The following is a 15,303-nucleotide window of genomic DNA, read 5'->3' as shown; positions in this document are numbered from 1 at the left end:
GGTGTCAGCAGGGAAGGTGCGATTGGCTGTCTGTAGGCCATCTGTGTGTGTCGGGGGAAATGCTGAGAACTCATGAGAAGGAAGGAGGACAATGTGGTGCTGGGGCTGCCTCTTCAGATCAAATCCCACATGATCCAAGGATGGATGGAGCTGCCTTGGGGAGGGGAAATGCCACTTTATCCTCGGTGCACCAAGTGTTTCTATTTCCCATGGCCGCTGTGACAAAGTGCATTAAAAGAAAGCAAGGTCATAAGAGGAAAGTGTATCAGCAGGGCTGCATCCTGCTGGAGGCTCTAGGGGAGAAACTGTCTCTTTACCTCTCCCAAATTCTAGAGGCCATCCAGTTTCCTTGGTTTGTGACCCTCTGTCATCCATCTTCATTGCAAGCAGAGGACTTTTCAAATCTGTGGTCTCTGCTTCCATCTCCACAGCTCCTCTCCCTGGATCCTTCTACCTTCCTCTTAGAAAGATGGTTGTAATGACATCGGGCCTCTTCATGTACTCTAGGGTAATCTCTTAATCTGACGATCTTTAAACATGTCTGCAAAGATCCCTTTTGCCAAGAAAGGAAATGAATGCACAGGTTGCAGGGATTAGAATGTGAGATATCTTTGGGGGCCATAATTCAGTCTCCCATATCAAGGCTGTGACTTTTGGGTCAAGAGCTTCCATGGTGGTCATTGCTCTCATGGCCTGTAATTCTCTTCCCTGTTTCCTGGATTACATAGAGCTGGGTGAGGATCAATTGTCAAACCAGGGCCTACCTTGGAGCTGTGTTCACCCATCTTATTTATTTTTGGTACTGGGGAGTAAATCCATGGTACTGAGCTATATCCCTAGCCCTTTTTATTTATTATTTTTTTTTATTTTGAGGCAGGGTTCTCACTAAATTGCTGAGGCTAGCCTCAAACTTGTTATCCTCCGCCTCAAATTGCTGAGATTATAGGTATGCACCACAACAACTATTCCATTTTATTTTTTATTTTTGGTACTGGGGATTGAATTCAGGGGCACTAGACCACTGAGCCACATCCCCAGCCCTATTTTGTATTTTATTTAGAGACAGGGTCTCACTGAGTTGCTTATTGCCTTGTCTTTGCTGAGGCTGGCTTTGAACTTGTGATCTTCCTGCCTCAACCTTCCAAGCCGCTGGGATTATAGGGGTGCAGCACTGCGCCCGACTCCCTGTTTTATTTTTAATCTAAGAAAACAATAAAGAAGTATTAATGTCAAGTCACAAAATGTCCGAATCAAGGGTATCTAAGACACTGTGTGATCCAATTCTCTTCATCTTATACCTGAGGTGCAGAGAGTCTGATACAACCTGTGAAGGTCAATAGCTAGTAAGTGAACAAGAGATGTGCACCTACTTCCTACTTCTCATGACGATGCCTTGCTTGGGAATTAGGCTCCAGCCTTAGTCGCTATGTGATTTTGCCATTCCTCGATCCAGGTGAAATGGGGTTAATAACAACACATTTAAAAAAACACAAGGTGGGGCTGGGGATGTGGCTCAAGCGGTAGCATGCTCGCCTGGCATGCATGCGGCCCGGGTTCGATCCTCAGCACCACATACAAACAAAGATGTTGTGTCCTCCGAAAACTAAAAAATAAATATTAAAAAAAAAAAATAAATAAAAAAAAATAAAAAAACACAAGAAAAACAAAAGTTAAATTTCAAGAAGTTTACTGATCTAAGGCAACTACTGCTTACCAATGGGGCTGATGCAGAAAATGACAGAATAGGGCCAACTGGATTGAAACTAAGGATGAAGACATTTTTTTTTTCTTAGGTTCAGAAATATGCCTAAGGAATAGACCCGAAATAAGCATGGAGGGAAAAGTCTAGCTTTTTTTTTTTTTTTTTAAATGCTGGTTAATAGAAAAAAGTATGGGTGTCAGATGTTGTCCTAAGTCCCAAGAAAAAAAATTTATTGATATTTACCTATTGGATTTTTCAAACTGCTGAAAATACAGATAAAAACAACTTTTTAATTTTTTGTGGCACTAAGAACTAAACCCAGGGCCTCCTGCTAGGCAAGTGCTTAACCCCTGAGCTACATTCCCATCCCTTTTCATTTTTTGTTTTGAGACAGTCTCACCAATTGGCTTAGGGCTTCACTAAGTTGCTGAGGCTGGTCTTAAACCTGTGTTCCCCCTGCCTCAGTCTCCTGAGTAGCTGGGATTACAGGTGCGCACCATTGTGCTTGTGCCCCTTTAAAATTCTTTACGGATTAAGAACATATTCCTGTGCTTAACTAGGACTGTGGAATCTACCAATATTAGATAAAGCACTTAAGGTATGGAAACCCAGAATTTATACAAATCCTGATGCAGATGGGAGAAAGAAGTGCCCTCCTTCTACCTGCTTCAGTTCTTTGCCATTTGGGTTTATAGTTCCCACAGGCCTGGTTTATTGATCTACAGCTTATTTTTCCTATGCCATTTGTTAAATCAGTTTCTTCTCTACTGTAAATCAGGAGACAATGCAGTTTCTTTTGGAAACCAAATTTACACTCTTAGTTCACTTTGCATTTTGTAGTACAATTAATTTGTAAATGTATTTAACAGTATAGGAATATTTAGGGAAATAGATTAACTAGAGATGATGTGCATAGTTGGACTTGGAAAATAACTAACATTTTCACCTCTTTGTAGCCTTGATATGACCATTGGCAGGAAGAGAAATTAAGCAGAAGGAAGAGAGGAGGGAGATGGTGTTGAAAGGGATGTTTCTGAGATGAGTGGGAGGTGGTGGGGGAGGAGTTGGGCAAATGGAATGCCAAAATCCATTTCGGATCATAAGCTGGATGACCTGTAAAGTTTGAGATTTTTAAAGGATCTTCAACTGATGGTAGACGCCATCTTGTGAAAAACCAGTCAGGCTTGGAGTCTGATCAGTCAAGGTTGGGTAAAGGCCACTTCCTCAGAAATTACACATAGAACGAGAGCAGCAGTGAGTAGAGTGAATTTCATAAGCAAATACCCTTCTCTGGAAGCATTGGGCCGAGCTCTCCGTGCAGCCTTTAATTGAATACCATTGAATGCCACCTAAAGGAGAGAAGAGGTAGAGACAGGGGAATATCTTGAGATGTACGATTTTCCTTGTCTCAGATGCTTCAGCTAACTAACATATTAGAAATAAATAAATAAAGCAAAACAAAACAAAAACACTAGGTTTATCAAGATATACAAATCTAGTGTCTATAGTACTGGGAACAGTTCATTTTGTCATCTGGCCTTTCAATACTCTCACTTAAACTATTTTAGTTGGGTACATTGCAATACCCAGGCCTTGAAATTGTCGAACAAAACGGCTTTCCAACTCAGATTATAAAAGCCATGTAATTGCTATTGACTGTATAGAAATTTCTGAAGTGTTAGCTGTTCGGAAGCTTGCTGATAATCATCTTCCAGTTTTACTCAGGTCATGAGTTATTTATAGGGCTAGATCCAAAGAAAGATAGGTAGATGTGTGTTTTTCAGAAAAGGCGGCTTATTCGTGACTCCACTAATTTTCTTCCCCCCTGGTTAAAGAAGTGATGAACATTTTTCTGTAGAAAGGGCTGTGGATCAATCCTTTAATACATGACCCTTTGGGGGACATTCAAAATCCACACTAGCAACTCTCCTCCATAACAAATAATTAACTGCCCCAAATGTTGATAATGCCAAAGTTGAGAAACTTTGTTAATAAAACTATCAAAAATTAAAATTTTAGATTTGTTTGTTTCATATCAGTGTGGAATGGCAAAATTTCCAGGTTAGGAAACTCTTCTTCCCATGACATTTTAGTCACTCCAGGTCTTTCCCACCACAGTTATCACTGATGTTTTGCTCTGTAAACTTCTGGGCTCCTTCTTATGCACAGAGTCCTTTCCTATTGGGATGTCAGTCAGACTAGATGACTCTGTCCATGTTCAAGAGCAATGCCTGAGAACCAATCTCCATCTCCCAGTTTTACCCAGTTCACAGGATATTTACAGGGCTGGAACCACAGCAGGATTATGTAGAAGTGTGTTTCTCAGTAAAGGAGGCTTTTCATGACCCCACTAATTTTCTTCCCCTCTAGTTAAAGAAGTGATGAACATTCTCTGTAGAAAATGTGAAGAATGAACAAAAGTGCAAAGCACAAGGGACCTTGGTACCGTGCCCTGTCAATAATGATGGGGCTCTGACTAACGTGGAGCAGAGAGAGGGGAGGTAGGCTATCAAGTGTGAACAGAGCGTGATAACCCTTTTAATTGCAAATCCCCTCCAGATGTGACCCATGATTCTTTTTCTTTCTCCCAACTATTTTGACCTCCTTTAATGTTTGTTCTTCCTTTCCAATTTCTGGAGGTGGGGCCAGGTGGGACAGTGTTAGGTCATTGGTGGGGGGTTCACCCTTGAAGGGGATATTGGGACCCTAGCCCATTGATTTTCTTTTTTTTGCTTCCTGGCCACCATGAGGTAAATGGCTTCCCCTGTCATGTTCTCCAACTAAGAAATTGCAGAAACGTAGAGTTTTGCTTTGTTGATTTGTATTTATATGTAATATTCTGTATGTACTACTGTTTTACAGCTGATCCCCCCCCAATCCCCCAGCTGTCTGTAATGTTTTTGGTATCATGTTAAAAAAAACAGATCTAGTTCATTCTAAGCATTCAATTGCTTGAACACCACATAGTTCAACAGCTTGTTGTAGGTGAGCCTTCAGGCCAATTCCACTGCTTTGCTGTTAAACACAATGCTGTAATAACAACTTTGATGCATATAAATATTTCTCTGCGGCAGATACCAAGAAAAATAATTGCTTTGAAGAGGGCTATGCTCATTTAACATTTTTCTTTATTTTTTAATTTTTTTAAAGTTGTCAGTGGACCTTTATTTATTCATATGCAATGCTGAGAATCAAACCTAGTGCCTCACACATGCTAGGCAAGCACTCTACCACTGAGCCATGGACCACAGCCCATCATCTAACATTTTGATAAAAATTTGCAAATTATCTAAAAAAAGGTATAACCAATCTAAATTGCCATTGGAAATGTATGAAACTTCCCATCTCTCCACACTATCATGAAACCTTAATATAATAAATTTTTGTATTTAACAATTTGATGGGTTAAAAATATTACATATATTTCTGTAATTTGCATTGCCTTGATTTTTACCAACAAGTTTGAGCATTATTTTTGCTTTTAGGCATATTTATATTTTCTCTTTCAGGAATTGCCTTCATATTTTCTTTAACATTTTTTTTCCCTGATAGTTGGTATTTTTTAAAAATTTGTTTTCTAGAAATTCTTTATTCTGAATAAATGTTAATATAGTTTTTCTATTATCTATGTTCCAACTATTTCTTCCCATTTTATTCCTTATGTTTTACACATTGGAGTTTTAAAAATAAATTTAAACATTTTTATATATTTAAATTTATCTATCATTTCCTTATGAATTTTGGGATTGGGATGTTAAGGAGACCATCTCTTTTTCAAACTCAATATATGTGTCCTTTCATATTTTCTTCTAGTTTTAAGTCATGTGAATTTTTATGCTTAACTTTATTATTTATTTATTTATTTTTGTGGTGCTGGGGAGGGAACTTAGGGCCTCACATATTCTATGCAAGTGCTCTGCCACTGAGCTATGTCCCCAGTCCTTTCTTTAGGTTTAACTTTTTAGTCCAGGTGGACCAGGTCAGATTCACTGGCATGTAGTTTGTGAAGTGGCTCAGGGCCCCATGTTTACAAGGGTTCTGTAAATTAACTATTATTTTTTTAAACATGTGAATAGTTTAAATGAGGCCATATAGAAATTTATCAGTGCTCCAGACACATACTCCATGCATTTAAATCTTGGCTACAACACTCATTAGCTGTGTAACTTTGTACAAGTTATTTAATCTGTGCCTCAGCTTTCTCATCTTTAAAATGGGAATAGTGATAGCCATGTCCAGCAGATGTCAGTGTATTGCTGGTGAACGTTTGTTATTATAAAGGTTTTCCCTTATAACTTTTTTTGGTGTGTTTGTGTGTTGCTGGGGATTGAACCCAGGACCTTGTGCATGCGAGGCAAGCACTCTACCAACTGGACTATATCCACAGCCCTCCCTTATAACTTTAATATGTGTATATCAAGTGTCCAGACTTATCTTTACTGCCAAAAATACATGCTTGAAAAAGATAGCCTTTTTAATATACAGGGCTGGGAAAACTGGATATACATAAGTAGAAGAATGAAATTAGATCCCTGTCTCTCACTCTGCATAAAAGTCAGATCAAAATGGATCAAAGACCTAGGAATTGGACCAGAAACCTTGCAGCTATCAGAAGAAAACACAGGGTAAACAGTCTATCATATAGGTGCAAGCACCAACTTTCTCAACAAGACACCTACAATGCAAGAAATAAAATTGAGAATCAATAAGGGGATGCTGAAAGCTTTTAAAAAGCTTTTGCACAGCAAAAAAAAATGTGAAGAAAGCCAACAGAATGGGAGAAATTCTTTGCCACATAGGGGATTAATATCCAGAATATAGAAGAACTTAAAAAACTCAGTGCCCAAAAAAAGTAAAAAAAGAGCATGCTACAGGGACACTGCTACATCGATGTTCATAGCAGCTCAATTCACAATAGCAAGACTTTGGAACCAACCCAGATGCCCTTCAATAGACGAATGGATTAAAAAAATGTGGCATTTATACACAATGGAGTATTACTCTGCATTAAAAAATGACAAAATCATAGAATTTGCAGGGAAATGGATGGCACTAGAGCAGATTATGCTAAGTGAAGCTAGCCAATCCCTAAAAAGCAAATGCCAAATGTCTCCTTTGATATAAGGAGAGTAACTAAGAACAGAGTAGGGACGAAGAGCATGAGAAGAAGATTAACATTAAACAGAGATGAGAGGTGGGAGGGAAAGGGAGAGAAAAGGGAAATTGCATGGAAATGGAAGGAGACCCTCAGGGTTATACAAAAGAACATACAAGAGGAAATGAGGGGAAAGGGAAAAATAATACAAGGGGGAGAAATGAAGGTCAATAGGGGGGGTAGAGAGAGAAGAAGGGTGGGGAGGGGAGGGGAGGGGGGATAGTAGAGGATAGGAAAGGTAGCAGAACATGACAGTCACAAGTATGGCAATATGTAAATCAATGGATGTGTAATTGATGTGATTCTGCAATCTGTATATGGGCTAAAAATGGGAGTTCATAACTCACTTGAAGCAAAGTGTGAAAGATGATATATCAAGAACTATGTAATGTTTTGAACAACCAACAATAAAAAAAAAAAATAAAAAAAAAATAAAAATAAAAATCAAATTTTAAAATTTATGGTATAATAAACTTTTTTTAGTTTGGAAAAAAAAAAAAAAAAAAAAAAAAAGTAAAATCCCAAAACAAACAACAACAACAAACTAAAGCCCCATTCAAAAAATGGGAAGGACTAAATAGAAATTTCTCAAAAGGAAGAAACACAAATGCCCAACAAACATGAATAACTGTTCAAAATCTCTAGCAATTAGGGAAATACAAATTAAAACTACACTAAGATTTCACCTCACTTCAGTCAGAATGGCAATAACACAATAATAATAATTAAGAACACAGATAATAATAAATGCTGGTGAGGATGTGGAGAAAAAGGTACACTCATACATTGTTGGTAGAGCTGCAAATTGGTACAGCCATTCTGAAAAGCAGTGTGGAGATTCTTCAAAAAGTTAAGAATGGGACCACCATAAGACCCAGCTAGCCCACTTTTTGCTATTTATTCAAAAGAACTAAAATCAGCACACTATAGCTGTACAACCACTTCAATGCTTATAACAGCACAATTCACAGCAATCAAATTATGGAATCAGTCCATATGCCTGTAAATAGATGAATTGTTCAAGAAAATGTGGTACAGATACACAAAGGAGCTTACTCAGCCACCAAGAATGAAATAATGCCATTTGCCAGTACGTGGATGAAAACGGAGAACATCATGCTAAGTGAAATAAGCCTGACTCAGAAAATCAAGAGTCGACTATTTTCTCTCATATGGTAGAAGCTAGAATCAAATAAGAGAAAGAAGGCAGTGGAGGCAGGGATCAGATAGCATACAGACATAGAGAAGATCAGTGGAATAGAAGAAGGAGAACGAGAGGGAGGGAGGAAGGATGGGAACGGGGAAGAAATATGGAATGAATGCAACAAAAATCCTGCTTTATTTATTTATTTAAAAAATATTTGTTTTTTAGTTGTAGATGGACACAATATCTTTATTTATTTATTTTTATGTGGCGCTGAGGATCGAACCCAAGGCCTCTCATGTGCTAGGCAAGTACTCTGCCACTGAGCCACAACCCCAGCCTGTGTTATACATATATATTTATAAAATATATCAAAGGGAATTTCATCTATAGGTATATGTAGAAAGTACCAATTAAAAACCATGGAGCAAAAGTAACAGAGGAAGGAGAATAGGGGAAGGGAAGTGAGGAAAAGGAGACGACAGGGAATGGGGAAAGAAATCAAATTCCTTGCATTTATGATTTTGTCAAAATGAACCCAACTACTATGTATAATTATAATGTTCTAACAAAAATATAAAAAAATTTAAAATGGAAAAAAAAAGACTTACCTTTAATGTGAATCTTTTTAAAACAATACTGACCAGGTTTTGTTCTGCAGGTTCCAAAGTCCAAAAGACATCCATGGAAGGGGACTGAGAGATTGCATGATTTACAAATCATACTTCCCTCAAGCTGGATTCCAGAGATGAAAAAACAATGGGAAAATAGTGCTGGATACCAGAGAGAAAAAATAGATGGGGTGGGGGGAAGGAGGAAGAAGAAAAAATAAAGAAGAGATTTTCAACTTTAAAAAGTAAGCAATATTAAACTTTTTTTTTTTTAAAAAACTCACATAAATTAAAATCATTTTGATATTCTAACAGGGGAAAAATTAAAGCATATGCTACATAAATGATTGAAAGCACCCTGAACTGATAGTAATCAGAAATGAGAACTAGTGGTTTAAATGACTTAGTTAAAATTTATTCATTAAATAATTTAGTGCTTCATTAAATCAAACCAAAGTTATTTCGCCAGAGAATTTCAGCTGCATACTTGCTGTTAGGACTTCATTTCAAAGCCTAAGGTAGCATAGGATACATAATGGGTTCTTCATGAATATTTATTACTTGATTAATGTTTACTTATTGGTTATCTTCAATAATCAAATTTAGTGGCTCAAATATGTTATTCATTTTGTTAAGTAGATTGAGTTCTGAGATTCTTGATCTTAGGAAACACAAGTAAGATTGTAAAGGTGTTATCTAGAATATTGGTTTTCAAATTCCAATAGGCATCGGATTTATTTAAATGATTAAAATGAACAGATTACCAAGGACCCCACATACCTGAGTTAGAATCCATGAAAAAGGGCCCTGGAATTTGTATTTCGTATATGCTAAAATAGCTGAGGGCATATGATTTGGTCATAGATGTCTGGATTGTTATAGTATTGGAGAATCACTGGTTTTTCAATTACAGGATTGATTATAGTGTTGGAGAATCACTGGTTCTACTAGTTCAGGAATCCTTTATTAAAACTCATGCAGAGATCCTTGGTCAGTGATGAAGAGTTCAGCACCATCATCAAAAATGGTTCAGGGGTTGGGGATGCAGCTCAGTTGGTAGAGTACTTGCCTCGCATGCATAGGGCCCTGGGTTTAATGCCCAACACCACCAAAAAAAACCAAAAAAACAAAAAAAACAAAACAAAACAAAAAAAAAACAAAAAACAAAAAACAAACCCCTAAAACCAAACCAAAACAAGACAAAAAAACAACTCAGCTTGTTAAAAGATTCTTCTGTAATTGAGCCAAAATTTGACCTAGTGTTCACAGTTTCCATTTTTTAAATATATAATGACCACCACCTATTCACTGATAACCCCCCCAAAAGAGTAATTTATTAGACATTTTGTACAAGGTATTTTATATCTCCTGTGGGAGACCATCCTTACACGTGACTGAGTCACACTCCCTGGCTGGGTGCTGAGGCGCTCAGTCACAGAAATGTGGCAGAGCTTTCCCCACCCTTCTTGGGTTCAAGGGTCAGTGTCTTGTGCATGGGTGTATCTTGCCACAGCCCCACAGTTCCTTTGTAATATAATCCCTTGCCCTGTTTAGGATAGAATCTTCCATGGAAGTGCCTTGTGTGTGTCCCCTTCTCTTACTGTGTCCTTGGGTGTGGCCTACCCAGATGTCAGTCAACCTGCTGACAGTGGACATCATGAAGATAGACTCAGCCCCCTGAAACCTGACCCCTTGCCTCATTTGAATAGCTTCTCCTCAATAAAAGGGGTCAGTGCATGCTTTTGCTCTCTCTTTCTGCGGACCCTTAAGGTCAGAGGAGCCATCACAGCGACCCCAAAGAAAAAGGTATTTGTGTCTCTTGTGTGGTTATTTTTGCGCAGCCCAGTTCAATTGGAGTGACCTCTGAGTCTTTTAGTAACGAGAACAGAAACCTGGCAATCTCCTGCTCCTATATTGGAGTTAACTTTTAATAGAAAACAGACCAATGAGAATTGTTAACTTCTGTTGATTACTCTTAGGTTCAACCTCATCTAAGGGCACTTAAAAAATTTCACATTCTTTCTCTAGCTGATCATGACAAACTTTCAATCTTTAAACAATGATTGATAAACAAATATTTTTTTAAATGGAGTTTATGCTAAGGAGTCTGCTAAGCAATTTACATGCATTAGCACAATCATTCACCCAACTTTAATATCTTTCCACCATGTATCATAGTTTCTCTTATTTCATATAAAACTGAGGTCTTTTTTTTTAATTTTTTAATATTTATTTTTTAGTTTTCAGCGGACACAACATCTTTGTTTGTATGTGGTGCTGAGGATCGAACCCTGGCCGCACGCATGCCAGGCGAGCGCGCTACTGCTTGAGCCACATCCCCAGCCCTAAAACTGAGGTCTTAATGGTTTGCTGAAGTGGCAGAGACAGAGGGCTTGTTGAAATCCAAGCCATTTTTGGCAAGTTCATGGTATCCCTAAAATTGCCAATCTTTTTAACCACTGAGCCACATCCCCAGTCCCCTCACCCCCCACCCCTTTTTTTTTTTGTTTTGAGGCAAGGTCTCAGTTGCTTAGGTCCTCACTAAGTTGCTGAGACTGGCTTTGAATCTTTTGAGCTTCCTGCCTCAGCTTCCCAAGCTGCTGGGATTACAGACATGTGCCATTATGCCTGGCAAAAATATTGACTCCCTCCTTTTATTCCCTTTGTTCTGGTTGGGGATAGTACTCAGGATCTTACATGCTAGGCAACAGTTCTAACAATGAACTACTCCTCAGCCTGCCCACCTTTTATGTGTACCAGACCTGATCAACCTCTTCCTGATGGAGACCTTGGCTCCTCCTGGATTAGGGTCTATTGATTACTAGATCACTGGCCTGGCTGTTTCTTCAAATCACCCAAATGAGTTTTCTTCTGGATTTATAATCACTCAATCTCACAACTTGCCCTTAGAGATCCGCCACATTACTTAGACCTTTGGTACTAGGAGGACCCAAGATGGAGTGCTCACATAATACTTAAATCACCCCGACTGGCTCCTTGCCTGAGGCCCCTGAACTGTTTCTAGATGAGACCTGTTGCAAATTTAATCGCTCCCTCTCAAACTGTCCCACCTTCTGATTTCCCATTTTGAAGGTCCATAGCATTTTTCCTCCTAAAACCTTGACTCTGATATCCTTCATTGCAAATGAAGATGATACCTTGGCTGCCAGCCCTTTTTGGTGACTGTCATTCTGCAGCTACTTGAATACTTACAAATATGTTCTCAGATTCCCTTTTTCTTTCTTCCAGTCTCCTTTTGTCTAAAAATTTACTGTAGATTTTATTAACATGTTTATTACATGGCAGATTCCAATTTGACACCTAAGATTAATGCTTTAGATTAGATGTAAGATGAATACTTTCCCTACATGAATAATTCTGATGTATGCTATTCTATGTATGACTTTTATTAGTGGAGGAATATCCAAATTTTTTTTGTGTGTATAGTCATATATAGCTATTATAAATTGTAAATGTCATATACAAATATATATATATATATATATATATATATATACACACACACACACACACACACACACACACATACATACATATATAGTCATATACAAATCACAAATATATAGATTTTCAAAAATGTGTTATATATCATGATGATGGTGACCTTTTTAAATACTCTTCATTTCATGGTCAGTGTTGAGAAGCAGAAGTTAAGTACTAACCACAAAATTTCTCTTTATGCTGGATTTTCTTCTTTTGCTCTCACATCTTCCTTTTTGTCCAGCAAAATTAATGCGATCCCCTGAATCCATTTTTCATGATATCCAAGGTACAGAAGATGTTTTCTTGTGATTTTTCACCTATTTGATGTTTTCAACTATTTTCTTGTGAGTTTTCACTGCCTCTCTTTAGACTGAGCTTTTCCTCTTGTGTTGGAGGCTAGCTGGCTTCCCCTATTTATGTTATATGCCAAGCATAGGGGGCATTTGAATTGTTGACCCCAGTATTTGGTACCAAACGTCTCCAAGTCTCAAAATTAGGATTTTATTTATTCTGAGGTATCTTTCAGATTCCTCCTACTGAAGTGTGGTCTCAATAGTAGCAGCTTCAGTCACGTTTGGAAACTTGTTGGAGATGCAGAATCTTGGGACCTCAGGCTTTCCCTGAGACCTACTGAATCTAACCCTCTCCATGTTGATAAGCTGTCCAGGTGACTCCTCCATACATCGTGCTGTAGAAGCCAGCTTCTTTTGCTCCTTCCTCTTTCTTCTTCTAAGAAATTCTGTTTAACACTAGGTGCAATAAGAGAACATCTGTGCTCCTTGCCATCTTACCACTGCACTGAGAGGGAGAAGGATCCCATGTGGTGCTGGATCTTCCTTGTTTGGAGACATTACCTTTCTGAACACCCACCTAGTTTGAGGCACTTTAGGAATTCTGTAAAAGGAATAAAAAATTCCCTGGAACTCCTTCAGTGGTTTTTATAAATGAAGGAATGTTGGAGTCTGTGGAAATGAGCACTTCGAAGAGGAAAAGTGCTTGGAGGCCCTGGTTATGCTTTGTTTTTTGTTCCAATTAGTTCTCTCACTTTCCTGTATTTATACCAGTCTAGTTTGGTATGTGTGTTCTAACTTAGCAATAACTATAATCATCTGTGATACTCTACCAACTCAATTTCCTCCTCTATAAAATGGGGACAATAGCTGTCATGAGGATTACGTGAATTCATACAAATTAAATGTTTAGGATAGAACCCGAAATACAGTAAGTGATCAATAAATTTTAGCTCCCATTATTATTAGTTGCGTGCTTACTTAGGCCTTGTTATAAGAATGCAGAAGTTAACAGAGTCTTTTAAGAGGCAGAAGATGGTTAACCCAAGAGTAGGTTTGGAAGAAGCAGCAAGAGAAGGTGTTCCTACATTAGTATTTTTCAAATCACCTCATGTGAGGCTACCTTCCACTTAGTCATATTATAGTTCTGCTATTTCTTTTCTTTTAAGAAATTTTTTTTGGAAGTTGTAGATAGACAGAATGCCCTTATTTATTTTTATGTGGTGCTGAGGATCGAACCTAGCGCCTCACACATGCTAGGCAAGCGCTCTGCCACTGAGCTACAGCCCCAGCCCTAGTTCTGCTATTTCTTATGTAATTTCTTAATAACTTACCACTCAAAAGGCAGAATGAGATGAAAACACTAACAAGGACCATCCTTCTCATTCTTAGATTTGTAGCCAAAAGGAAGATGGAGGGAAAGACACGTCCCACCATTAAACCTCTCCTGGGGAAGTAATATAGTCACACATTTATGTCAACAATTTTAAAAAGGGAAACAACTGGCAAGGTTTCATTCATTTCACTAAGAATGTATACGTACATTTATTTTGTGAAGGAGGAAAAATAAACCACTTATCTTTGTAAAAAGTATTCACCACAAAACTTCTAATTCCAGAATATTTTAAGTTTAAATATCTTCTTATTATCAAAGGCCACATCCTTCTTTCATTGTCTCCTTGAATTTTTATTGTTTAATACAAAAATATGAAGCAAGATAGATGATGATCTAGGAAAATATTCATTTTCCTAGATGATGTTCTAGGAAAATATTCATTTAAGCTTCTTCACAAATTAATGCTTTCATCACAAAAAGCCATATGCATAAGGAAAAAAATCATTATAATCATAATCACGATAGTTAACAATAGTTAATATAAGGGGAAAGAAATTATTGGATTGGCTAAAATACAGCACTTCAGTTTTTCACAACTTACTGATCTTTGTGAAGGTCTTGTGGGAGTTTTATTGGTCTGAACTTCTTTAAAAGGTTGACAACAAGTAAAGTCTCTGACACAATGAAGTCTGTTATAACTGACATCAACAGCTAGTGCCTGATCCACAAGGTTCCAAATGGTTTAACAGTAAGTATTGCCCAGGTAGACAGACAGGAGGACTTTTCACTCGAGCACTCCTCACTCATGAAATAACTAATAAGGCTAAAGCAGCCTACAAACTGTAAATTTGGCTAAAGATTTCACTGTGCTGCAGATTAGTCCAGATATACATAGTCATGTGGGCATACTGTCTATTAGATAAACTACTTGGTCTTGATTTTCTTTTTCTCTTGATGCTGGGGATTTAATACTCATGCATGATGATCTGTGTTCTATCACTAAGCTAGACCCCAAACTATGGTCTTGATTAAAAAAAAAATCATATAATCCTTGATACATATAAAAAGTACTTTGATTTAAAAATAACATTTATTTCTAAATTAATGTATAATTCAAAACGAATACATTTTCTTTTCTTTTTTCTTATTAGAGTTTTGTAGTTATGTATAGTAGTTGGGTTCACTCCGACAAACTCATACATGCATGGAATTTGACTTCAGTTCACAATACCCCCATTTTCCCTTCTTCCTCTCCCCTATTCTCCTTCCTCTACCCTGCTAGACTCCTTTTTTTACTCATCTATTTATATATATTTGATTGATCATTTTAATTTATACATAAAAATGAAATTCCCTGTGGTATATTTATATAGGCACATAACGTGACTTTTGGATTTTGGTACTGGGGATTGAACTCAGGGGCACTTGAACATTGAGCCACAGCCCCAGCCCTATTTTCTATTTTTTCTTTAGTGAGAGGGTCTCACTGAGTTGCTTAGTGCCTTGTTTTTGCTGAAGCTGGCTTTGAACTCACAATCCTCCTGTCTCAGCCTCCCCCGAG

At 37.7% G+C, this 15,303-nt stretch overlaps 1 protein-coding gene across 1 annotated transcript; it reads right to left on the bottom strand.

Moving 5' to 3' along the window:
* Positions 1–2,926: 2,926 nt before the first annotated feature.
* CUNH9orf57 (chromosome unknown C9orf57 homolog) lies at positions 2,927–8,724 on the bottom strand. The gene is made up of 2 exons (XM_046459402.1): positions 8,613–8,724; positions 2,927–3,051 (listed from the first exon to the last, which is right to left on the bottom strand). Exons 1-2 carry the CDS (start codon positions 8,722–8,724, stop codon positions 2,927–2,929), a joined length of 237 nt encoding a protein of 78 aa, XP_046315358.1.
* Between the last annotated feature and the right edge of the window lie 6,579 nt (positions 8,725–15,303).

The sequence above is a fragment of the Marmota monax genome, unplaced genomic scaffold (assembly GCF_021218885.2).
Source record: "Marmota monax isolate L192 unplaced genomic scaffold, Marmota_monax_Labrador192_F-V1.1 WCK01_AAM20220418_F8-fsc00059, whole genome shotgun sequence".
Lineage (NCBI taxonomy): Eukaryota > Metazoa > Chordata > Mammalia > Rodentia > Sciuridae > Marmota > Marmota monax.
Note: the sequence above shows the minus strand (reverse complement) of the source record. Positions and strands in the feature narration are given on the sequence as shown.

Bases quoted from the DNA above. Each gene is read 5' to 3' on its own strand.
- CUNH9orf57 (XM_046459402.1), bottom strand. From the start codon at position 8,724: ATGATTTGTAAATCATGCAATCTCTCAGTCCCCTTCCATGGATGTCTT. The intron at 3,052-8,612 runs GTAAGTCTTTTT...TCTCTCCTTTAG, and splicing joins TAAAAAGATTCACATTAAAG to GTGGCATTCAATGGTATTCA.